The sequence below is a fragment of the Rhynchophorus ferrugineus genome, unplaced genomic scaffold (genome assembly GCF_030347505.1).
Source record: "Rhynchophorus ferrugineus isolate W39M unplaced genomic scaffold, kcgeb_rfMv2 rfM4, whole genome shotgun sequence".
Taxonomy (NCBI): domain Eukaryota; kingdom Metazoa; phylum Arthropoda; class Insecta; order Coleoptera; family Curculionidae; genus Rhynchophorus; species Rhynchophorus ferrugineus.
Window position 1 is genome coordinate 32527474 of NW_027472583.1, and position 27849 is coordinate 32555322.

At 31.2% G+C, this 27849-nt stretch overlaps 1 protein-coding gene and 1 long non-coding RNA gene across 3 annotated transcripts in view; both read right to left on the reverse strand.

Annotated features, from left to right (window-relative positions):
* Positions 1-2420: 2420 nt before the first annotated feature.
* On the reverse strand, positions 2421-2818 carry LOC143195287 (uncharacterized). Its single transcript, XR_013005511.1, has 2 exons — positions 2680-2818; positions 2421-2620 (listed from the first exon to the last, which is right to left on the reverse strand). It is a non-coding gene; the product is annotated as an uncharacterized LOC143195287 (long non-coding RNA).
* A 4280-nt stretch (positions 2819-7098) lies between these two features.
* The window catches only part of Drip (aquaporin homolog protein drip), a 61253-nt gene continuing 40502 nt past the window's right edge, over positions 7099-27849 (reverse strand). For both annotated transcript variants that reach the window (XM_076402321.1, XM_076402320.1), the window contains exons 3-6: positions 19325-19468; positions 11190-11399; positions 11027-11107; positions 7099-7561 (exon numbers count right to left, since the gene is read on the reverse strand). In XM_076402321.1, coding sequence (XP_076258436.1) covers positions 7460-7561; positions 11027-11107; positions 11190-11399; positions 19325-19468 — 537 coding nt within the window. In that variant the 3' untranslated portion in view covers positions 7099-7459. The remainder of the gene's footprint in view (positions 7562-11026; positions 11108-11189; positions 11400-19324; positions 19469-27849) is intronic.

Sequence of the window (27849 nt, forward strand, 5' to 3'; positions counted from 1 at the left end):
TTTAGGAGTTGTGTCTGTTAAACAAATTCACGTTTTTTCTAAATATTCTAAATGTATATTTCTCTTCTATATTAATAATTAGACGTAACGATCCCAACGATTTTTTGGTTCCCAACTAAACAGGGTTCGAATAATAACTTTCTTGGTTTAATATAAACGATTATAATTTATTTAATTAACAACAATGTAAATCTCGTCATACTCTACCAAGATATAATGAAAAAATTAATCTATCAACCAAATCACACCTAAAATTACCTGCATTTTTTTAAAATTATATATATTAATTACAACTTGATTAACATTTATGTCATTTAATAATTATGAAAGAATATTCAATAGAAAGAATTTGTAGAAAATATAAGCAAATATATTAGAACAAACCATTAAATATAAATGTGTTGTTTCATTAATTTGGTTCAATAATTTAATTAATTTATTATAATAATTCAATTTATATATTTAATATGTATTCATGTTTAACTGTCGATTTGTTTATTTTTAATTTCAATATTTAAAACAGTACACTTTAATTCACACACATTTATTACTTTGTTATTTTTTAAGTTTATTTTTAAATATCTATATTATCATTTATTTGAAAGTAATTACAACTTATTTATATCAAATCAAACTTCTTTCTGCAAATAAACTTGTAATTATGTCCATTGTTTATAGTAGTTAATTTTTATTCTACATTTATTATGTATTTATGTTGTTTAACTATCGATTTTTTTAGTTTCAATTAATTTTAATATTTAAAACAATACATTTTAATTCACTTTATAAATTTATTTTTAAGTTTATTCTTAAACATCTATATTGCTATTTATTTAAAGGGAATTACAAGTTATTCATGTCAAATAAAACTTTGTTATGCAAGTAAACTTGTAATTATCTCCATTGCTCATGGTTGTTAATTGTTCTACTTTATTGAATTAATTAGCTTTAGTTAATATATACTAATATAATTTAAAGTCATTATTTCTTATAAAATGATTACATATAACATAAAGAGTAAATTTTTTTTCAAAATTCTTTCTATTGTAATTCTCAGAAATCAACTAACAATTAACCACCAAAATTTTGAGGGATAATTTCAACCGTTTTCGTTCTTACTGTATTGAATTCGATTACCTATTTTTTTCGAAGAACAAATAAAGCCATTAGTTTAAGATGTAAAAATTTATGTACGCTAAAATTGTATGAATGTTAAGCATGGAAGTATTTATCATTTTAAAAACAATTTTTATGTTAAAAAATACACCGAAAACCAGAAACAGAGCGATAAAATCAGTTTTCTGCTCCTCTGTAACTACCCCCCCCCCTTTTCCCGTCTCCAAAATTCGATAATCACTTCGCCAATAGGAGAAGAAAGCTGTTTTCATTGTCAGAATTAATATGAATTCTTCTAAATTTGTCCAACTTTTTATAACTAAAAGTTACATATATATATTGTACGATATTGTCCAATAATGATACATTGTGTCCGGTGGGATTTTGAGGGCCGTCCGCCTTGTTACCGTATCTCTTCACCCTCTCTCTTATTGAAGAAACTAATTGGAGTATTATTAAATAATATAAGACAGTTGAAGTTATTTCTTTAAACTTAGGTAATATTTGTCGGTAAGAATCTGAGCGATATTTCCACAGGAAAATCCCCAACCGACCGAAACGTTAGCTAGATAACAGGACCTTTATCTAAAGGTAGCTAAAACCCCACTTTTATCCAGCCCTTGTTTTCTTGGACGGAATTATTGCTCAGTCTCGGCCGGAGGATCCTCAAAGTTTCGAGGCCAGAAAATTTTTTATATAAAAAAATCCGACCCTACTCCCCGCCATCCCTAGATCCAACCCGAAGTGATTTGAAACCAACAACAGTTAAGTTATTTAATATTTATTGTATTTACTTATTTAGAAATTTTTGCATTAGCATTAATGATAATGATATCGCTTTTAAAGCAATTTTTTAAAGAAATTGTGAATAAATAATAAAATTATAATTCCAAAATTGTTAACTTTATTTTTCATTCTCTGAATCAGGAGAAAAATGGAGATATTACCTATTTCAGGTCGGACACTACTTATAGGATATACGCACCTTCTGAGTAGGAGTTTGCCAAAAAGGTTAAGTATATGAAAAACTAGTCTACGTTTCCTAAATAATATTTTGTTTATATATATTAAATTTCAGTTAATTTATTTCCCTTAATGAGTAACTATACGTTCTATCAAAAATGTACTTGTAACTCACACATATAGTCTATTCAAAGTTTTTTTAGTGATGCGTCTTGGATATTTGTGACATCGAAACATTGCAACGTTGCCTCTTCAACTCCGAGTTTTGGTTCTTTAGTTCAAAGCAAAATTGCTTTGACATACAAGAAAATTCTAATCTAAATAAAATAATTGAACAAAGATGTTATCAAATATAATATATTTTAACATTATACTACATCTAATACATATATTATTGAAGAACTTAGAAAGAACTTGGAACACTAAAATTAAAAACACAGGTATAATAGTTTGTAGATTAGATTTGTTTTGTTTACATTGAACTCTTTTCCACACCACTACATTTTTTATGTAGTGCTATTCCCTTGGAGGCCTAATCCACCTAATTAACAATTGTATATCTGAGAAACGTATTTTACTTTCATTCGAGAGCATATTTACCTTTTTACGTTTAGTTCTTGTTTCCTTCGATGGTGTTTTTACTTGTCAAGTCATCTTGGTATCAGTATATATTTTATTTCTTCTGCTACTATCTGTATACATTATTCTTCATAAAATTAATCACTGAATTCTGTCTAATACACTTACCATATTTACAAAACAGTTAGTATTCATTCTCTCCTCATACATTCTAACCTAATGCTCATGTTTAATTTTGAATAGTTACAGTCATATCTGTACACACAAATTTTTCACGCCCTACAATACCATTTTCTACAGTTATATTGAATTAATTATGTGCATACATTTAGCTGTTTCTACTCTCATCGCTCTGTCTCAGAAATTTACAGCATTGCAGGGCATTATCACATATTCTGAAAGTTTCCTTCAATCGCTATCACCTTCCGACTCACTGCCCAATTGAATCACTAAACTATTAATTTCTAATCTGTCTAAAACATGTTCACAATTCCACCATTTATCAATTAGTTTATCTGTATGTCTTATCGAGTTCATCCAAACCGAAGGTGTTGCTTCCTTCCACATATCCAAACAGTTCTTGAAGGAATATCCTTCTCGACCAGCAATATATCTGCAATTAATTATTAATAAATATAATGGCCAACAAAACCTAATCGAATGCTATTGTAACATTTACCTTTTTCCATCAATTTTTGTTGTCTTTATAGTTTTTGTTACTGTCTTGCCAAGAGTGCCACAATGAACAATTTTGAAATATCCAAGTTTGATCAAGGTACACAAATTCCAATAGTTTATCTTCCTAGGTCATATTTTGTGCCTTTTAAATCTTTCTGAGGGTTATCTTTACACCATTTAAACCTTATGTCATGTATTAGTGTATGAAAGGATATCTTACGTCCCTTAAAAAGTCCTTAATTGTTTTATGTATATTTTCTAGACAGACAATTTTCTCTGAAATAATTGTATTAAATTATGTTTATATAAATAAAATAGTTTGTGTACTTACTGTTCTTGTATATTTCGTATATTTGGTTTTGAATAGAGCTAATATCATCTGGATATCATCTTATCTTGAGCATCACTTGGTCAATATTCGTCACCCACTTTGTATATAGACGGGTTTCCTTGGGTGAACCTGACGTATTATTCTTCATTTTGTAAGCGATGTTATTCACAGTAGCAACACTAATAACATATTTAGCGCGGCAGTAACCCGCTAAAAACATTTTCAATAAAATTCTAGGGACTTATAATATTTAATATCATCAATATTTGCCTTTCTAAAGGAATTTACCGGCAAAAGGGGGAGTCCATTATCTCGTTCCTTTTCCAAATAACTTATTAAAGCCGCAATCAATTTGTGACCCTGAATATCGGAGCGACTTAAAATTTATTAAAATAATCGAAGAGCTAAAATAATGTTTGCCGGTTTATAACCTGTAGTAATTATAACTAATATTTTGAATAATTTAGCGTACATCTGACAACCGGACAACGACCAACAATGTCAGACGTATGCAAAATTCTTGAAAGCAATAGTGATAAGAGGTTTTAACTCTTACCTATAAATTATTGTGGCTGTATAATTAACTGTAGTTTCTAGATATACTATAATGTTAAAATAAATTATATTTGATAACATTTTTATTCAATTAATTTATTTTGATGAAATGTCAAATCCAAACTAAACTAAAACTCAGAGTTGATGCGGCAACATTGCAATGTTTGCACTGTTTGAGTATGTTAATTCATCTCAAGTGTATTAAAACAAAACAATAAATAAAAACATATAATAAAGAAATTTTCTGAAATTGCAAGTGGAATTTTATATGCCCAATAGTTGAATTTTGTAGTAAAATTCGGTGAGTAGACTATCAATACGCATATATAGCCCGTTCAATATAACAGTGATCAACTTTGAGTTCCAGTTCATTTTAACTTTGATATATAACAAAATTAAACAAACAACAAAATAAAATTATAAAACAAAAATAATGTTATCAAATATAATTTATTTTAACAACTATATCTAATGCATATATTATCGAAGGACTGAAACTAGAGTTAATTGTACAGTCACAATAATTTGTAGGTAAGGGTTGTTTTTTATTATTTTTATATTGAACTGTTTTCGGCCCCAGTTATGAGGTAGGAGGAGCGTTTTTAAATTTAGTGGTATCCTCTGGAGGCCTAATCCTAATAATTGAAGTAATTTATTATACTTTCTTTAGAAAGCATATTTACCTTTATTAGTTCTTGTTTCCTTGCCAAGTCATTCTGATAACACTGTATTTCTCTTTAGCTTCTTTTATAAACTTACTTACTACCTGTGTACATAGTTCTTGATAAAACTAGGTTTAACCATACCTTCCTTCTTAATACGTTTGCCGTATCTACAAAACAGTTGCTTATTACTATGTTACAGTATTGCGTCCCTCGTCATATATTTTAAACAAATGTTCATGTGTTTTCTAAACAATTGCATATATGTACACCTTTAGTTGTTCTCTAATTATCATCCATTATCATCATCCTGTCTCGGTAAATATCAGCATTAGATCATAATCTCACATCGGAAAGATTCATGTAATCACTCTCACTTTTTTAATCGCTATTCAGGTCAATAACTAAGAAGTTAATATCCACTACATCCAACACTTGTTGTCCAATCTACGTAACTCGAATCCACCATTTGTCCATTTCTTCTTAAGTATGTCTGATGGAGTTCATCCAAACCAAAAGTGTTATTGAATACAATGCTTCTTTCCACATACCCAGACAATTCTTGCGTGTATATCATTCTTGACCTACATGTTTATTGTCAGTACAATTTTGATAGATCACCTTATTGGGACCTTTTCCCCGACGTACTACAGTATTGTGCAATGTCCATAACAAAAACTGATAGTTACACCTAGTCCTTTAACAGTTTTTAAACCACAGAAAAACATATTATCGGTCATTGAAACATATTATATATAAGTTCATTTCTCCGTAGTAGACGCCCTTAAAATTTCAGGAAAACACTAACTCTGTGGAAAAAATAAAGCTATTCCTATTTGCAGCATGAAGAATAGTAGATATTGAATTGAATAGTGACAATGAATTATTACTAAATATGTTGCATCTTGTTACATGTACAACTTTTGTTGTCTTTATGCTATTTTCATGTTATCTAAGTACACAAATTGAACTTAATATCTGAGATAGTCTTTAACTTTATGAAATGTTTTAAAAATTTGTAATTATTTAAAAGCAATGTCAGGAAACTGCTATGAGTCTGAAAGGAAGATTTAAATTCCAATGTCTGAAGGGATGTTCTCGTTACTCAATGAAGTTTCATTTCGGTGAATGAACAGTGTTCATACTAATATTCAATGCAACTGTAATACACTAGCAACATTTCCAATAAATCAGCGGCAATTTAGAAATTAACAGAATCGATACTCTCTAATGCATTTTACAGACAAGAGGGGGACCTCCATTATCTCGACCCTGTTCGAAGTAACTGATTAGAGACACAATCTGCTTCTTACTCTGTCATCTAAGAAATAATGGCTTTGGCATTTCCGATCAGAGAAACCATAACCAGCGATTTCAAATTAATCCAAACAAACAAAATACGAAAATAACGTTTATCAATTATAATCTGTTATCATAATCATTAATGTTACGAAAAATTTTGCAAACATTTTACAACCGGACAACATTTGCAGGCTATTTCGATTTCATTTTCGAACGTATCAGGCAACATTCTATCTCTTTTAATTAGAATAAAATGACGGAAAAAATACACAATGACGAAAGGAAAATATTGTCTAATTTTAAAACGAATTTACAAGTTACGATAGGCAATACATTAAATATCTTGATGACACGAATTCACTGTTATTTTGAATAGATTATAATAGTATAGCGTACTGGTTGAAATTTTTTTAAAGCGAATACGGTCGAATTGTAAATTGCATTTAACTCTTTTGCTCTCGATATTTTCGATATTTCTTAGTTTATTCTTAAATCATATCAGAAATATTTATCGGCGTACAGAAGTAGCTTGTATACTGGATGTCATATATGTTATTAAATACTTTTTAATATGATTAGCTAAATAGTAATAGTGTGACAGTGACAGTAACAACATAATCTATATGTTGCACTACTGATGTCACTACCTAAATTACCGCCAAAACTTTTTAAAAATCCAAAAGCCAAAATTTGTACAGAAATTAATCAATGTAGACAAAAATAACTCATATTAGACCGAATACTAAAATAAGAGCGATCTGAATGAACATTCTAAAAGATGTAGTAGCATAAATTTTCTCATGATTTTGACTCACTGCCAGTGATTACAATTCAAAAATAGTATTTAAAATATTGTTTTAAAATTGGAATGTAAATGTTTTCAAAGTAATAATGTACAAAAGAAAAACGCACTAACATTTTTACTATGTTTAATTTAATACTGATAATATTTACAAGTATTTTATACAAACATACGTAATAATTTCTTCAATTCGATAAGATTAAGTAAATCTATCAGGAGAAGAACTCTTACATAATATATTATGATACTTCAAGAAAAATGAAGCACGAAAACGCGTTTGATATAGAAGAAGTAATATAACAATTGCATCATTCATCATTAATAATTCTACTTCGTCTACTTAAGTACTAGCAACAAATCGTGTGAGATTTTTATCTTAATATGGATGGGTTATTTGAGGGCTTAACAAGATAAAAACAGCAAAAGGTGAGTGATAAAAGAACTGGTGAGTGGAATGAGGTTATACTTCGATTAAAAGTCGTAAGAATCGTTGTCTCCCTTCTGTACTTTGAAGGCGAGTTTGTAGAGAAGTCCAGCTAAAACTCCACCAGAAATGGGACCCGCCCAATATACCTAAAACATATAAAAACAAGTTAAAATGATATATTTTATGAATGGTTCTTGGATGATTAAAAATAATTTTGAAGCACTATTGGAGCACCATTAATATTATCTTTAAAATTCCAATATAATTACAATAGATTAAACTCATGTATTATTTTACTTTAATTTTGGTGCTCTAAGGCTTAACAACAACCTACTATTTTAAATTCACCGATATTAACATTTGTGTTGTTATGTTACGTTGTGTTAATATGAGAGGTATTGTGGGCACACCCAAATACTATAGAACTGATTACCTACATCGAGTCCTTCAGATACCCACAGTGAGCGAAGAAATCAAGAGAATTGCAAGGGAGCATGAGGACTCCATTCTCATGAGAATATTGAAGTATTGCAGCTTTTCGATATCACCAGAACAGGACGACGCAGAATCAAAAGAATCAAACCATCTGATATTATATAGTGTTGTGTAGTGAGGTGCATATAATAAAAATAGAGCATGTACGTATAAAAATATATAAACATTATTTCACCAGAGACTGAGATAGGGCCGATGCGTCCTCCCAGTTATATACCTAGATTTAAGTTATCATAAATACAAATTGTAGGTTTGTCGGAAATGACTAATAACAATGTAATAATTAAAATAATAATAAAAAATGTTAATATGTCTCGGTGGATCCAACATCTCACCACTTTTTATTATTAAAATAAAATTGTTTACTGAAGCAAAATAAAAATATGTTTTCATTTCTATACAAGTCACAACTTGTATAGCCTCAAATGGAAGCCTCATTCACTTAACTGTTTTTTGTTTAGAAAAATCTGCTTATTAAACATTTGTAGATATTTGTGGTGATGTTGCTGAATTATATCCCAGATCTCAAGTTTAATTGGGATGGCTAAAAGTAGTTATTTTGATGGCAATGAAAATGATGCAATTCAGACTGACGATTGGTTGGAAATAGGCCTATCAAATGATTGGCAGGAAATAGCCATAACCAGCATTATTCTGACGATAGTCACCATAAAGATAGAGAAATGTTGTAAAAGATGTAAATATTTTGATTTAAACTAACTTGAATTTATATTATCCAATTAAAATCTATGAAAAAAGAAATGGATGGAAAATGTATTGTTGTATAACTTAATGGAAAATATACAATGATCGAAAATATTAACACTATCAATCTGTTTATTTATTTATTAATTTTTTGAATATTTTTCTGAATTTTCATTGTTACAATATTCGAATGACTATGAGATATAACAACTTTGTTTCAAAATAGAATAAAGACTCCTATTTATAACAAAATTTTACCCTTTTCCCCTACCTTATTTAGACCGAGAAATAATGCATTACAATACTTCAAACGGAATCATAACTGCCAAAATAAACATTACAACAATTAGCAAATTAAGATCTGTAGTGGCCACACCAGAAAAAGTAAGAACATCTACAAGATGTATTTATGAATGCATCTTAAGAAAAACTCCAAAAGTATTAGAAATTTCGAATAACTTTAATATAAAATAAAAGATTATGTCTATAAACTCTTTTGAATTCATTAAATTAATTGCAAAGAACTTACTTAACAAGAAGAAACACATGTTGATACGATTCTATTCGATTTCTATTTACTGGAATCATAAGTAAGTGAAGTTCGTGCAAAAATATTACAGTAGAAGTTGCAAAACAACAAAAAGTGCATTGAAAATGTTCCAAGTCACCAACTATTACAATTAGAGACCATAGAGTTTGAGGGTGTAAGGCCTCCATAGATGAACTGAGGTTGCTGTGATCTTAAATAGCCAATTGGAATTTTAACATATGCTTGTAGTTTTAGGGAGTACTAGGGGAACGACAAAACCATTTGATTGGCTCTTTAAGAAGGAAGTGTTATATATGCGTTATATATTGATATATCACACTGAGAGACACGATGAGTGCGGTATCTTAACATGAGATTCTCTTAAGAAACATCCATTAGATTATCACATATTTCAGTAAAATAAATTGTTTTGATATAAAATAAAATGTTGTGTTATTCCTTACTTCTGTCACATATAATTTCCTTTCAGCGATTTAAAAGTTTTCAGAATCTTGACCCCTTGTTCAAACATAAAAGGTCAATTGAAAATTCCCTGGCCTACCATAGTAAAACACATTTTTTTGGCAAAATTATTTTTTTTTGTTCAACATGGTTCCCTTCACGGGTGATTATTATAGCGGCCCCCCAAATTTTCGATACAATTTTTGTGGCACGATTTGTCCTTTGCTTCAAAATAGGCTTCAGTTTCGGCGATCAAGTCTTCATACGACGAAGATGTCTTCCCAGCGAGCATTTTTTTTGAGATCTGAGAACAGGAAATAGTTGCTGGGGGCCAGATCTGAAGAATACGGAGGATGAGGAAGCAATTCGCCTGGCTGTTTGTCATCGTTTTCACTGACTTGTGACACGGTGCATTGTCTTGGTGAAGCATCAGTTTTTTGTTCAAATGCGGCCGTTTTGTTGCGTTTTCCCACGATTTGGAGCGGGTACATCGTGTACTGCACATTCGCAAAAACTGTCTTCTTAAAAAAATTATCTTCCGAGTGACATGATGAAAAATAAAATACTCGGTTTATTACGCTTGATCATCTTCAAACACTGCTACGAATCATCAACTCGTCGTTATTCTTGGTCAAAATGAGCTCGCGCGGCACCCACTTTGCACAGAGCTTTCTCATGCCCAAATATTCGTGAATGATATGATTTACACGTTCAGTTGACATCTCCCGAGTGTCTGCAATTTCATTCAATTTCAATTTACGGTCATTCAAAATCATTTTGTAGATTTTTTTAATGTTTTCGTCTGTAACAACCTCTTTTCGGCGTCCACTGCGTTCACCGTCTTCGATGCTCATTTCACCACGTCTAATCTTAGCATACCAATCCTTGATGGTTGATTTGCCTGGGGCAGTGTCCGGAAACTCGGCATCAAGCCAGGTTTTTAGTTCAGCTGTATTTTTGCCCTTCAAAAACAATATTTTATCAACTCGCGAAATTCCTTTTTATAAATCTTTTTCACAATAACAAAAGTTGCGTCACTCAAAATGCTATAATTCACAAACTAATGTTCCGACAGCTGTCAAATTTATACACGCATCTTTTTAGGGGTTAGCTAAAAATATATGGATTTATTTCTAGTAGCGCCACCTATGTATCAGGCCGGGGACTTTTCAATTGGCCTGTTAAATGTGCACCAAATATGATGTGATAAGATTTGTGTGACAGCCATTCCCAGTATAAATTTAATATTTGGCAGGCTTATGATGGAAAAGCATCCTTTCTAATAATTTTAATATTTCAACAACATTAATATATTTTTTTAAGAGCAAAATTACTTCCTCATCAAGATAATCAGATAACAAATAAATTTGTTTATAACACTAACGGAAAATACCTAGAAAGTTTTTAAAAAATTACTTACCCAGTGGTTTTCCCAAAGGTTCATCACAATCGCAGGTCCAAGAGTCCTGGCTGGATTTACGCTGGAACCAGTAAACTGAATCTGTAATACAATGGAAATCAAAATAATTTATTCCTTGTGACCTTGACTTATCATTGATTAAAACAAGTAAATGTTTACTCACGCCACATAAATGGACTACAGCAACAGCCAGACCAATGGCCAGAGGCACAGATCCCTTAATATCCTTCCTCCTTCCATCGCAAACCGCTTGCACAACGAACAAAAGAACGAACGTCAGTGTGAGTTCGAATAAAAATCCTTGAGCTGGAGTCAGCGCAGCATTAACACTGGTCATTCCCAAATTCCCTACAGCACTTTCAGGCAACATGAACTAGAATACAAATTAAAGGTATTATATTATTTTTTATATTAGTTTTATTTATTTGTTTTATAATCAATATATCAATACATAACATTCATTCAATAATACATAAATATATAATTTATCTATATAATCAATATATAAGATTCAAACCAAAATATATTTAATTTTTTATTATAATTTGGTGAAGGAGCCATTATATATTTGATTAGTTAATTTTTTGGTATTGCTTGCCTATTGCTTTTTTAAAAGTTTTCCATACTATTAGTCCAATATTTTAAAGATAATCAACTAGATCAATCAAGATAATAATAAATCACAAACCAATTGTGATATATTGAGAAAGAGCATTATTACGTTAACAGTGCATTTCATTATATTATATTAAATTTGAAAAAAAGTTTTCGTTAGTTTTTGTGTTAGTTTTGATAGACGAAAGTGTTTGATATTTTATTAAACCTCGATAAAATTATTATATTCAAATACAGCACAGTTGAGGGAGCGAACAAGTAAGAAACATTAAGAAATGAAGTTTGAAGTTTGAATTAGAAGGATTTTATTAAAACATCCTATCTCACCCGTCGTATTTACCAAACACATATCTTTCTAACTAGCACTTCTTTTGATATATAATACTGTTGTATATATTATTTTTGTTATAATAAAAAGTTTAGAATGAATAGCAATCTTCGAAAGATATTCATATAAACAACGATGTTTCGAAATTATAATTATATATTTTCTGATTATAAGCATAATTGCCAATGAAAATTAGTTTACATTTCAATAAAATATCAAATAAGAAATCAACAATTATAACGAATGGTTCCACAGACCTAATATATGAACATTTTTTTACAAATGTATGTCATTATACATTATTATTACAAATATATCGATTAAAAAACGAAGAACCTTTACTTTAACTTTCTATCATTCGAAACACATCGTTTATCTAGATAAATAGTAACAAAAAATAATAGAAATACTAGGCTTTCACTTGAATTGCAAGAGAAATTGCTAGTTCTTCTCGGTTTTCTTTTACTTAGCAGGCGAAGTGTTGATTTATTAACAATCATTCTATATATTTTCATAAAATATCTCAGTGTAACCAATAAATTTATAAGATCCAATTATATACTTAGAATGTTTAATACATTATCCCATTAGTGATAAATCCAAAAGAAATCGTGTCAATTGAATGAAGCTAAGGTAAGGGATGTAATATTCGCTCGAGGGATTATCGGCCATTTTTCTTCGGTTTTCCAATAAATATAAACATTTTGAATTATCCCCCAAACTATCCCAAAAATTCTAACCTACCTGATAAATAATTCGTTACAAATTGAACTGAGGAACGAAATGATTATTATTCTTTATCAGAAGATATGACATACCTGAGTCCCTAAAAAGTGCCTTTACCTCCAAATTTGATTGTTCAAAAAAATCAACCTTTATATTATTTAATTTTAGTTTGTACATCATCTTTCCCATCTTGTTATTTTTATTTTTACAGCGTCTTATTTTTATTTTTATTATTTGAATTTTAATTTCCACCTCTTTGTAAACCTTCTAAGAAGGCCTTCTTTTATTTAATTTATGTTTTTCGTACTTGTATTGATACGATTTGATCAAAATAAATGAAAATATGTTCATCATTTCCTAAACCTTGTTCCCATCTTTCCAGTAATATAGTTTAGGGTAGATGATGTGGCTCGGTGAATGGAGGTAAAATGGAACGAAACAGGGGTGTTTACATTATGTGACCGTTATTTATTGGCAATATAAAAAAATATGAAAAATACAAATAATAAAACGGATGGCAGCGGTGTTACCTGGTGACGAGGCTTGGGCAGTCGATGGTGGCACGTCTAAACCAAACGAGGGTTGAGCACTGAAATGACTCGAAATACCCTCCAATAACATCCCAGATAAACGTCTCGGGGTTGCCGCCAGCTATTTGTTGTTGAGTTCTAGTTGGCGCTGCTGGCACCCCTCCCGTGTGCAACATCTGGGATTATATTTCTGGGTATTTTGTAAACCGTTATTCCACGATGTAAAATTCGATATGCCTCAAGGTCGCTACAGTACCCCCCTGCCAGAATTCTACATAAGATTATTCCAAGCAACAAAAATACAAAAATGTATGAAAAAATATCAAATACAAAAAAAAATATATACCCAACAAAATGTGTTACATGAAAAGGGCTTTGAAAAATATGATAATTCGAAACGGTTGTGGTTGGTACGGTTGCGATCTGGTACAGCTGTTGATATTTTCCGGTCCTATAGATACCGTTGCTTCATCGTCGCTTTGGCACTTGAATGTGGTCCATCGACGACGTTGAAAACAAGCTATTTATCGGACAGGGCTCCCGTAATCGACGCTGAGGGAGAATCGATTTTTCGACGACGTAGTAGCTTATTTTCCTGAAGACGAGACGTTGGCATTTCTGGTACTTCGGCGAAGACATGACGAGTCTACGGTGACTGCAATCGGTACCTAGCTTCTGGAGCTGCTCTGTGACTAATCCTTAGTCACATAAGTTAGTGTAATTCAGAAAAAACAAATAACGACGGTATCCGACCGAAGCTGCCCAAAGCTTTTCAAATCAAAATGTCTGCCATTATAACGGAGACGGCGAGCGAAGGAAGATATTATGATTTAACATAGCGCCGAAAGATATGTTTAGCCGAGACGCTGATGATTAAGCAGTGATGTAAAAACATCTATGAGTTCAAAAGATTGTGAAAGAAAATTTTGACAGAAAATTTAAAAGAATGAATTGGAAATAATGAAATGAATAGGAATAAAATGAAAAGGAATATTGAAGGTAAAATTGAAAACGAATCGAATTAAAAATATTGAAAATTTTGAAACAAAAAATATAACGGCCACAAAAAAACACCATGTTGCACGTACCCTCCATTCACGAGTCCAAACACGATTTTGCGAAAGATCATGTCGGAGTCACCACTATAGGATAAATGATGTGGCTCGGTGAATGGAGGTAAAACTAAATGAAACAGTGGTGTTTACATTATCTGACCGTTATTTATTAGCAATATAAAAAAATGTGAAAAATACAAATAATAAAACAGATGGCAGCGGTGTTACCTGGTGACGAGGCTTGGGCAGTCGATGGTGGCACGTCTAAACCAAACGAGGGTTGAGCACTGAAATGACTCGAAATACCCTTCAATAAAATCCCAGATAAAAGTCTCGGGGTTGCCGCCAGTTATTCGTTATCGGGTTCGAGTTGGCGCTGCTGACATCCCGCCCGTGTTCAACATCTGGGATTATATTTCTGGGTATTTTGTAGACAGTTATTCCACGATGTAAAATTCGACATACCTCAAGGTCGCTACAATAGTAATACTGTGTCGATAGAGCTATTTTGATACGTTGATTTATTTTAGCGTTCCAGTATTTCAAAACTGCGTGCCAACCAGCCATGCTGTATCAATCTAAATAAGCGGTCAAAAGAAGGCTCTATGCCTGGCAGAACTTCCCACTCGAGATGCACCTCTTTATGCTTCCAGCATCATTGAAAACGGAACTGTTGCCAACTTTAGCGTTGTCATTTAAGAGGATGACTTTGCGCGTATGTTTGCTTTTAGGATTCTCGTAGTAAATTTATTTTACATCGCCAGTCACAATATATTACAGAAAAATCTTTTTTTGCTTCGCAAGCAATGAAACCACGATATTTCGAAATGGCATTTTCATCAATTTGTGTAATAGCCATTTTCTGTCATTTTGAATCTTTCTTAATACATGTTAAATCCTGCGAACAGTTCATTCGTCAATTTCTAGGCTGCCCGAAAACCCACTAAGAGTTTGCTGCAACTGGATTTTCGTTTAAGAAGTTTTTCGATTCTTCTAACTTTTTTGGTGGTCTGGACCGTTCTTTGTCTCCGACATAAAACTTTCTTAATAGTTGTTTACATCAATTTACAATCGATTTACATAAATTTTCATTATTATAATAGAAATGCACTAAGTTAGATTAAGTTTATCACTTACCTCTCAAACTATTTTTACACTTGTATTTAATGTTGAACAATTTCCAAACATATTATGCTAATGCACTGTTCTAAATATGTTATTGCATCGCAATTTTCCAACTAATACGTACATATGAACGAATATCAATAATTATTGAATATAATAAAGGTTATTCTCTATAACTCTGACCTCCGTGTCCCTAGGTGTAGGCAGGATTTTGTTCAGAACCGGCATTCTTAACCTTTATATGGGGAAATAAATCACAATGCGTCAAGTAATCATCAATAATTGAAGGTATAAAATATGTAACCTTTTGTGTTTTATGCCGTTATGATGGAAAAACCATTTTAACTGCTAATTATATGACACAATACTCAATATATACATGACCTCAAACGAAAAGTGATTCGTTGTATATATTATACATGGTTTTTATCCGTGTTTAATTATATTACACCAGTTATTATATAACTAGTATATTTTACACTAGACGACATTTAAGATAACGCATTAAATAAAAACAAAAGTTTGTTTTTATATTATATGTAAACTATTAGGTGTTGAATTTAATGGCTCTTTCCATAATATTGCGCAGACAACACAACTTGATGTATACTTTATTAAATGGGTCTAATTGTATATGACATTGTTGGTCATTTAGAAGAGTTTCGCTTCGTAATGTTAATATTTGAAAAAATTATTCGTATTTTACTGAAAGTCGTGCCCTAGGTCAACAAATGTGTTGACAGTGATTTTGAATGTCATGATAAGGAACAATCTGATCTGTTCATAAAGTCCTATGAGGAAGAATTGGACGAACTCCAAAAGGATTATATTATCACACATCCAAACATGACGTTCTCTGAACTGATAAAAAGTCATAATCATCCCCGAGGCCACAAAGAACCTCGGTATTTTTAGAGAACTCAAGTTTATTTATATTAAAACTTAAAAATGGTTTAATTTGGAAAATTAAAAATTGAATAAGGCGCAAATTTTAGTTTAAAAAACTATAATAACTATAATTTCTATATTGTTTCGAAATTACCGAAAATTAGATATCTAAATAATTAGTAAGAAAGGTGTTACTTGACTAACGGTACTTTATTTTAGTTGACATTTATCCAGCAGCAGACACAATATTGGATGGCTCTAGCGTGAGTAAGCAAACTGTAAATATTGACTCTATTGAAGAGGAATTTCCACTGGGATTGCTGTATTTTATTTGTCTACCACGAATGGTGAGATGGTAAGGCTTCAATTAGAAGATTGATGTATTGTAAAAAAACAAGGGAGATCCTCACATTCGGGTGTTCTCGTTCCTTATAAATCATGAGACATTGAGTAAGGCGTAGTTTTTCTTTAGACTAGAACACTTGGAGTAGTGCAAGTTGTCTCGACATACTTGTACCATAGCTGTGCTCGATAGAGGCAGACTGGCTGAATCAGAAATTTAAACAAGATAAATACCATATGGGCCTGGGATTTTTTTTGTGAAGGAAGACGTTTGATAGAGAGCTGCAGGTCTCTCGGAGATATTAGACTCTTTAGGAGAGGTTCTGACATGAAGTTGATGCCACGGCAACAGAACGATGTTAGCTTGGTAGCGATCCAATTTCTATTAGGTCGACATTTTCACACTTTCTGAGTATTTCTAAAGTCTGTGCCTAACTGCGCCTCTCTAAAGCCATACTGCGCAGTCCAAGCAAGTGGTAATGAGAAGATGCTATGTCTGGTATATAAGCTGGAACAGTTTACCCTTTAGCAATGCTGCAACGTGTAGTAAAACGTCATGCAAGAGGACGACTTCGCGTTCGTTACTCACTAATGCTGGTATTTTTTGCAACAATAAGTTGTTTGACAAATTTTGTCGACTGACAACGTTAGACATTCATAGTGATAGATCCATAGAAAAGTCTCTCCTAGTCTAACCCATGACTTTTTGGACTTGAAATTTCCGTGATAAATCTAGTTCTCATCGCCAATATGGTGGTCCAGTACATCTTAATAAAAAAATCTATTGTCTTCAAATTTTTTGGTTACTTCGCATTTTCACCAACAGATATAGCTGCACAATAGTTTTGTTAGCACCTAATATATGTATCCGATATGCTAGAGAAGCAAAAGCTCCTACAGCTTGGCCCATTAGGCTTATTATTTCAGGTGTAGATGCCATAGTTTTCTCTTATATTTTTGATCCCAAGTATACCTGTAATTGCATTAACTTGCTCCCGTTGAGATATGGATCAAACGTAATAAACATAAACTTTCTAAACAGAATCATCATTGACAGTTTTTGGTGAAACCAAAGTTTTCTAAGTTTCATAAGGTTATAAGCTTGGTACGTAACAATAGCTGCAACAAATAATCATAGATTTGTCCTCAGTAAGGTTAATACGTTGATTCATATCTTCCGTGCCTTATTTGACTTATATTTTCTTCAAAGCTATACTATGAACGCATCAACACTAAATGTTTTAACTCCATAAGTAATTAGGTAGGAATGTAGATTTGATTTGAAGTTTATTGAGACTTGATTAGACAGTGTCATTGAAATGTCTTTAGTGGTAATGAGATCTGTTTTGAGAATAAAATAGCTTGTAAAATCAATGGCAGTACTAGTTTCAAGAAAGTTAAAAAGGTACAAAAGAGATATTATCAATTATTTTATATTGTTTTAAAGCTAAGCATATTATACAAATTTCTCTTTAGGAGATTCAGAAGTTTCATGGATGTAGAATCATTAATATCATAATGTTATAATAGTTATAATAATAGTTATAATTTTATAATATAAAATAATGTAAAAACCAAATTACTTTTGTAGCGACCTTCAGATGTTTCGAATTTTCCCGCAATTCTCAGCAGCCCACAGATCTACTCGAGGCGTTGCACATACCTAAAGTTAGCAACCATGGTGAGGTGGCAACAAGTGGTACCGACAGAGGGTACAACGTGGCAACATCGGGTGATGAAGCTAGGGGATGACGCGACGCCTCGAGGTTCTTTCCGTTCCTGACTCTGAGAGTGATCAGACGTGTCCACTGTTCGTAACACCTGAAGGTAACCCTGCCACGTGCATTTCTTTCTTTTTATATTCTTATAGTGTGATCGTGTTTAGTGTTTAATATTTTGTTTATTGTTTAATATCTGTTCGTCTAAAAATAAATATTTCCTCTGCATATAATTAGATAAACGTGTCCACTGTTCGTAACACCTGAAGGTAACCCTGCCACGTGCATTTCTTTCTTTTTATATTCTTATAGTGTGATCGTGTTTAGTGTTTAATATCTTGTTTATTGTTTAATATCTGTTCGTCTAAAAATAAATATTTCTTCTGCATATAATTAGATAAACGTGTCCACTGTTCGTAACACCTGAAGGTAACCCTGCCACGTGCATTTCTTTCTTTTTATATTCTTATAGTGTGATCGTGTTTAGTGTTTAATATCTTGTTTATTGTTTAATATCTGTTCGTCTAAAAATAAATATTTCTTCTGCATATAATTAGATTCAATTTGTACCGAAATAAATCGCCGAATATATTGTCTTTATCTAACCGCACCTGTACCCTAAATTTTATTGTTGACCCAATTTAATAGAAGTAAATTCAAATTTGTCTTAATCTTTAGAAAATATCAAAACGGATTCATTACACAGCAACTAAATCACCCACAAAACGAATATAAACAAATCTGTTTCGTAACTTTTAAGTCGGTGGGCGATAGACCGCGAACGACGATGCCGGCAGTGGTCATACTCGACTGACCCAGGAGGTCAGGATCACATCAGATATCGCCCTGACATTGCCACCTGTTTGTCATCGGACATCGGTTTAGTAATTTAATAACTTTTCGATACGTGCGATACGATCGATAGAATTATGATGCATTCTCGAGTTTTGTTTCCGATCATGTTTACTTACTTTCAAGAATGCCGCCCCAGCTGCGGCTCCAATACATTGAACAAGAATGTACAGCAATGATTTCAGTAGTTTAATGTCTCCTGTTACGAAGAGGCTCGCTGTTACGGCAGGATTTATGTGGCATCCGCTGACGTGACCAATAGACTGAAAATTAATTGATTTAATTATTATTAAATTACAATGGTAAATAATTAAACTAATTAAAGCATTGTACCTCATGGGATTAAAAGAATATGTTGTATTATATGTAAAAAAAATAATTGATTAAAAGAATATAATCCAAAGAAACCATTTTTGGGGGTCGTGACTCACTGAATAAAGTTAGAACGAAATAAAACAGTGATGACTCTATGATGTAACCATTATTTGTTGACTTCACACAAACGTGAAGAAATATATTGATGAAAGGAACTTGGGCAGTCGATGGTGGTATATATATATATATATATATATATATATATATATATATATATATATATATATATATATATATATATATATATATATATATATATATATATATATATATATATATATATATATATATATATAAGGTTTTCAAGATCTTTATCATGGTTTGTTTGCCGTTGCTGCTGACAATCCTCATGTGTCCAACATCTGCTATAATATTTTCAAAGTATTTTGTAGGACGCTATTGTAAGAGGTAAAATTCGATATGTATCAGAGTCGTTACACGTTATGAAAGAACATTACCGACAAGAACCCATTGAAGAAAATCAGGAAAAGGAAATTAGCACACCACTGTTCTAGCTCCTGTTTCACAACATGAAGTTGTTGGAATCATGAAGAGGGTAGTCTCAATCAGTTTTTGAATCATCCATATTTTCAATAACCAACCAAAAGAATAAAACCAAAAATTATTCCGAGATTTACAGGAAACTCTCACATAGAGACAAATTTCCTCGGGTATAGGGCATAGAGCATAGGGCCTCTCATCTAGATTACTGTGATTCTTCAGAATGTGAAAAATGTGAATGTGTTAGAAAGTGAATACATTCCTTATCAATTTAATCACATCCAAGGTCTAACCTCAAAATGGAAAAACTTGGAAAATATAAATAAAATAATCCCAGTGCTCATGAGAATAAGAAGACCAACAATGTTATCCTAGCTTCAAGCTAACCATTCTTTAAAAATCAACAGACCCCGTTGGAAGAATAGTAAAGGAACACAACATCCAAATTATATTCAAACCACAAATGAAGCTGACGCAGATGTTCCTAATCCCATAACTAAAAGACAGGTCAATACGAGTTCTTCTGTGAGGACTTTAGGGTGATCCGTTTAGAGATAAAGAACCAACAATGCTGTGAGTGACCGGTTACAACATTCAATTCAATAAAGTCTAACTTTTGGTCGAGAGAGCTTTATCATCTATACCACCCTCCTGAGTTTTTTAATTACTCAAAGAGGCATGAGTTGAGAGGATCATAAGTTGATCACGCAGTCATAGCAGGCTCTGGCTTAAATAAGATATCGTAATTAGGAGAGAAAATCTGAGAAAATACAATCTGTAACGATTGTGAAACGTTGGCTAGTTTTAGCCAATAAACACAGCTCTAATGCGCACTAGCCAACGGTTCACATATCTACGATTTACTGGTTAGATTAAAGTTTAAATAAAGAAAAACTCCATATAAAGCTTAAAAAGTTTTAATATTTGTATATTTATTTATTTAGCATTATTGTTAATCTTGCTTAGTTGTTTTCACGAATTACCTAGTTTATACTTTTCATAATCCCCATAGGTACAATATAGAAGACATTGTAAACCAGACCATCATAAAAACTTAAAACTACAAAGAAGACACGAAGCATGTACATTTTAAATATTAAAGCATCTAAACTAAGTGTAACAGTGCCAGTAGAAGGACGATATTTTGTCTCATTTTGGGACTATTTGGACAAATTAGTTATGTGGAATTAAAATATTATCAGCAATAGGTTTAGTTTATATGTGAGTTAAAAAGAATTTATTAAAACATAAACTTTTCGGAAGTGTAAAGTAATACTTTTATCTACATTCCATGTCCAAATTAAGGATTCACCGTATAAATAGGATTATAAAAATATTTGAAAAAGTTCTTATAACTATGAAGATCCAATATAATTACGGCATAATCATTATGTTGAAATATTTCTTAGGCTGACAAGTCAGTCGTACTCCAAGTCTAAACTAATTTTCTGCAATTGAATGGACGTGAAAATTGACCAATTAGTCCGATAACAATCATTGGACCAATTTAACAGACAAATAGATCTAGTATCTGATCTGTAAAAGGATTAACGTCTTGCAAAGTGAGAGGCCTCCTTCTAGACGAGTTAATTCAGTGAATGTATTCTACTCATAAAGCCGATGTATAATCTATTTAAAGTTTTGACATACAAATGATCGATTTGTGTTGATTTTTTTTTTCATAAGTTATATGTTGAAAGTGGACAACAGTAAAAATCACGATCTACTTTAGAGAGATAAATGGAAATATATCGACAAATCAATATTTGTTGAAACTATTTTTTCATAATCATGTTATTGATATTTTTTTTAAATATGTTTACTATCCTTAATGATTATCTGCTGAATATGCAATAAGTAACTTGTTTAACTTCCTTCACAGTAATTTTTTCAAGCTATTGGTCCATTTGATATGAGCCAGTAACTTTTTTTCTTCATCTATATACATCAGGACGAGAAGGATTAAATAAATACATGTTTTAAATAATTAGAGAAAATTGCACCCTTTTCTTTAATATTCCTAATCCAATTTTAGTCATTATTTTTAATGGGTGGATTAAAATTTTATTAAAGGCACTCTTGTTTTCTTCCTTTCTCACTTGTCAATTCGTTCATAGCTTCCTTTTTCTTTAATTTTCCTGCTGAATTGTGACTGATATGTGGTTTTCTCTTGATTGCTCTAACTGTTCGCAAAATAGTGGTAAGTTAAACTTATTGTTAGATAGGAGGCAGAAAATGGTTCATCTTTAGTGATAGTTTTTGAAAAGACTCTTATTATTATTAGTAAATGATCAGAAAACTGTTCAAAGCTCGATTCTGTCCAATACTTATTCATATCGATATATTTCACAATAGAAACGTCTATAGTGCAGGCTTTGTAACAAAAGAAGGATTTGTTTATATAAGAATAAGGAAGACATTTTCACTGCAAATTAAAGCTTATTTACTGAATATATATGGATGTTTTGGGATTCGACAAGATCTGATAGTTAAATGGAGCTAAATTTCATGAAAAGGCTGGATGTTGTATTATAAACAATTGGTGTTAATTAGTTCTTAGTCGATTTCTGAATAGAGCTGACAACATTCCTTAGGTTCCACTTTTGTTTTGATCATTGTAGTAGATCCAACACTTATCCATAGTATAAAAAACCCGCTGTCGTTAAAATACCCAACTTAAAAAATTATAACTTTATTTAACTTTATCTAAGAAAATGAGATATAAAATATATTATAATAACATAGATATGTTCATAAGTTATTCTAGTCAGGACGCATCAATGTTGAACCGAAGTGCATCAAGTTGTGTGTGAAGTATTAACAAAATTGTTTATTTGAATGGACAATCTACGTAGTAATAGAATATAATATCACTCATCATAAACACCACTGTCTCTAATGGTAGCACAGTAGTCTAAATATCATTGTTTATGCATCATAGATTGCTGACAACTGATTTGAGCCATAGCTGGAGAAACATAAACTTTAAAGGCATCAGTGGATTGCGATTTCAGAACCTCTAAAAAGAAAATGGACTCAAAACCCGCGTTAAAAAGTAACTTTGTGGGAAAGTATGCACACTGCTCTAAAAATAGGCATCATTCTTGAAGATAATTTATTGAGTAAAATTGCAACCTAATCGTGTAACTTCATGGTCATTTTGTCGTTTTCAAATAAACACTCTTTATTTCTACTGTTATGTAATAAGTGGTGCTCTACAAACTTATTGAATAAACCAATATATATCCTACTATTAGTCATTCGTCTAATGTGGTAGTAAATCCAATGAGTAATAGGTGGTCTTATACTTCTTTATTTAACTTGATATATTTCGATTCATTTTAATGTGCAATTTTTCTGTCTAGTACTGTATTTTATCATTTTTCATTTTTACCTTCACGTGCTTCATGTATTACTATAGGTACTTTATTGGGATTCTCTAAATATATTACGCAAATTTTTTATAAGCTGGATATAGATATGATATTAGGATTAAGTTTTGTTAAAAAATGTATCTTTAATTCAACAGCTTGCACTGAGCTTGCTAACTTCATCGATCTTTGGCGAATCTACCGATCTTTGGTGATAAAGCTTCCCCCAAACTAATTTTTGTAGAACTTTTCTATCTATATTTTCTACCTTATTTTATTTGCCATCACGAATTTAGCATAAATTCTTAGTAGAAAAAGCAGCTTATATATAGTCCGATGTACCTGATTCTAGTGGAGGAGAATTTCTTAATTTTTTTTTTTTTGCGCGTTTCAGTTTTCATTCTGAAAATTCTAATGGAACATTAGGTTATATTTCTTTAGAAGAACACTTTTCGGTTAAAAAAAAACATAACAAATATGTATATATTTATGTTACATGTCAATATTGACCTCAAATTAATAAATTTACAGATAATCTGCTTGTAACTTATGAAACACCGACCATAAAGAAAGAGATAAGTTACACGGTAATTAAATAGCGTGTTTACATATCAAGAACAAATATTTTTAATTAACAAAAAAAACATATATTAACCCACATCAACCCAATATTTGCTTTCAGTTACAAAACAATCTAAAGCATTTCAGAGCATTAGTTTTTATTTATCTGATACGAGTACAAGACACATTCTACGAATACATAAAAAACATGTAAAAAGTTAATCGAAGCCAATGAACTTAACTAGACCTGTTTAAACACCGAACAACACGCGAGCCAATAGTAATAGTCTATGAATGGACCAGTTCTTTTTCCGTTTGAATCAAATGGTAAAAAATAAATGCGTACATGTAAAAGATATTGGAGAATTAGTTATTTATAAATCAACAAGGCCTATTGAAATGTAGATGCTAGATAATGTAAGACCACCTATTACTCATTGGATTTATTACCACATTAGACGAATGACTAATAGTAGGATATATATTAGTTTGTTCAATAAGTTTGTAGAGCACCACTTATTACATAACAGTAGAAATAAAGAGTGTTTATTTGAAAACGACAAAATGACCATGAAGTTACACGACTAAGTTGCAGTTTTAGTCAATAAATCATCTCCAGGAATGATGCCTATTTTTAGAGCAAATACTATGTAAATAAATATAATAGCCTTTTATAGAATGATGTCATCCCACACGAGTTTGAGTCAGTGTGAATACTTTCCCACAAATTTACTTTTTAACGCGGATTTTGAGTCCATTTTCTTGTTAGAGGTTCTGAAATCGCAATCCACTGATGCCTTTAAAGTTTATGTATCTCCAGCTATGGCTCAAATCAGCCGTCAGCAATCTATGATGCATAAACATTGATATTTAGACTACTGTGCTACCATTAGAGACAGTGGTGTATATGATGAGAGATATTATATTCTATTAATATGTAGATTCTCCATTCAAATAAACAATTTTGTTAATATTTCACACACAACTTGAGTCACTTCGTTTTAACATTGATGCGTCCTGATTAGAAAAACTTATAAACATATCTATGTTATTATAATATATTTTATATTTCATTTTCAGATAAAGTTAAATAAATTTATATTTTTTTACCGTATAAGAGTATAATTTCAAAGCACGTAAAACACGTAAAATAAAAATATCAATGCACGTAAAATTTAAAAGAACGTAAAGTATAATTTCACCAATAAAAGAGTGAATAACTCCAGCTGAAGTGCAAAAAAATATTCTGGTTATCAAATAATAAACTGTTGCTTTACCAATAAGTACTGAAGCCAGTGTGGGCTTATGGTGTTCCACTCTTTAGGGCTGTACCAACCAAAGCAATAGAAATATCATACAAAGATTCCAAGACAAGGAACTGCGAGGCATTGATAATGCTCCATGGTACATTCCTAATGACAATCTGCATAAGGAGCTGAAGGTAGAAACTGTCGATAAAGTTATCAAAGGCTATGTTCAACATTAACAGGAGCTACATCAGCACATCAATGTTTTAGGTTCTCCAGCTCCAAGATAATGAAGGCTTAGTCAGAAGATTAAAGAAAATAAAACCATTTGATTTTGTTCTCTGTGCACACTAAAAAGAGTACTTTATAATTTTAAAACTGTAGCGAATTAGGACCTATGGATTTTACCAATTTACCCGATTTATATAATATTTTTTAAAAAATCAAATAAATATGTTTATGCAAAAAATGTTAGGTGTATTATAAACTGTTATATGTGTACATGTGTTTGTTGAATTCTTTTCGATTATATTTTTCTTTATTTTATAAAATCCTAGATGTCTCTAGACTAAAAGCTTTCGCCTATATGATTATAATATATCTATATGTAAATAAATTATGCACTATAGGCGGAAATAGGTAGCATTTAAAATGAAACATATTCGTGAACAATACTGCGGGAAAACATGCCAGCAAATATAGAATGCGAAGAATTATTATTTAAAATATTAAGCTCGAATAATTTATTCAGACTTTAACAGTACATGAAACAATATGCTTTTCTGTATTTCTCCCATATTTAACATAACATATAAATAACATAACCATAATATAGCAAATAGTTTATAGTTTTTCCAAATTCGAGGAGGAAAAATGTAAATACTACATATTTTAATTTTATTAGTCATAACATTTATTAATAATTCATTGCAGATATATTGTACTTGGCGCAGAAACAGGAATGGTTGAACTCGATAAGACATAGAAGAAATTCATAAATAATGGAATTATGAACAAATATTTGACAAATTGGAAATTAACCGCTTACTTATTCACTTGAAAGAAACTTTCTGAATATGATATGATTCAATGCTGCCAATTTCTAAAACAGGGCGATGAAGTAGAAAATATTATTGTAGAGTGTAAAAGATTTATGTGCATAGATATGTGTGTAATTGTTCAGAATATAGATGAGCATTTGGTTAAAATGTGTCAGGAGAGAAAAAATAGTAACTGTTTTAGTAACGTTACTGTAACAGATATGGCAAATGCATTAAGGGGAATGCAGTGATAAAATCTAGTTCTATCAAGAGAAATGTTTACAGGTATTAAGAGAACAAACGAATTAGAAATACAGTGATATCAAAATGTCTTTCTAAGGCAACAAGAGCATAACGGACACAATAACTAAGCGTAAAACGTAAATATGCTCTCTAATGAAAGTAAAATATATTACTTGGATATAAAATTGTTAAATTATATTTGATTAATAAGTAACGTAAGTGTTTAAGAACCTAATAATTTTTCTCTTCTATGAACTATTACTAGTTATATTACTCTTAAGCTGCTGAAATTGTTAGAATTTATCGACCATAAGTTTGAACATAAAGAGGATAAGTTTTTAAGAAATGATTCTCTAAAATACGAGGTATTTCTAAGACCCAAATATATTTTATTTATTATTTTTCAAATATTTGTGACTGTTTATATTTAAAATAAGTAATCACAAAATATATATCGTAACTAGCAAAATTATAAAATAGGATGAATTCAAAAATATTCATGATAGTAGCACATCTAATATAAAAAACTAATTTAATTCGAACGTTGTACATTATAATTAAAAAGATTGATTAGAGGTGTTTAAAAATAGATGGCGCCAACGTAAATACAGCTTGGCGTAAAGGAAAACTGAACATTATCGGTGATTAGTCATGATCTGTCGATGTACGTTCACCATTACCAACGCACACACAATGAGAGGCAACCAATGCACTTTTACACGCCGATATAGAGAAACGAAAGAAGTAAAAAAATCAAAAGCGCCGCAATTTCTGTGTCATGGCCGACGCTGGTGCGAGTTCAGCGCTCGGTTATAGACGAGATTTCAGTTCGGTCAATGATTTTTAACATTATACGGTGTGTTGTAATATATATATATATATATTATGTGTGTGTGTGTGTGTGTGTATGTGTGTGTATGTGTGTGCGTGTGTGTGTGTGTGCGTGTGTGTGTATAATAACAGGTCAATTGAAAAGTCTTCGGCCTGACACATAGATGGCGCTACTAAAATTAAATTCATATGATTTTTAGTTAGCCCTAACCCCTCAGAAGATGCGTCTATACATTTGACAGCTGTCGGATTATTAGTTTGTAATTTATAGCATTTTGAGTGAAGTAACTTTTGATATTGTAAAAAAATGGATAAAAAGGAATTTCGCGTGTTGATAAAATATTGCTTTTTGAAGTTGTTACCGACGAAAACAATAAAAAAAATTTACAAAATTATTTTGAATGGTCGTAAATTGAAATTGAATGAAAAGCAGACACTTTGAAGATATCAACTGAACGTGTACATCATATCATTC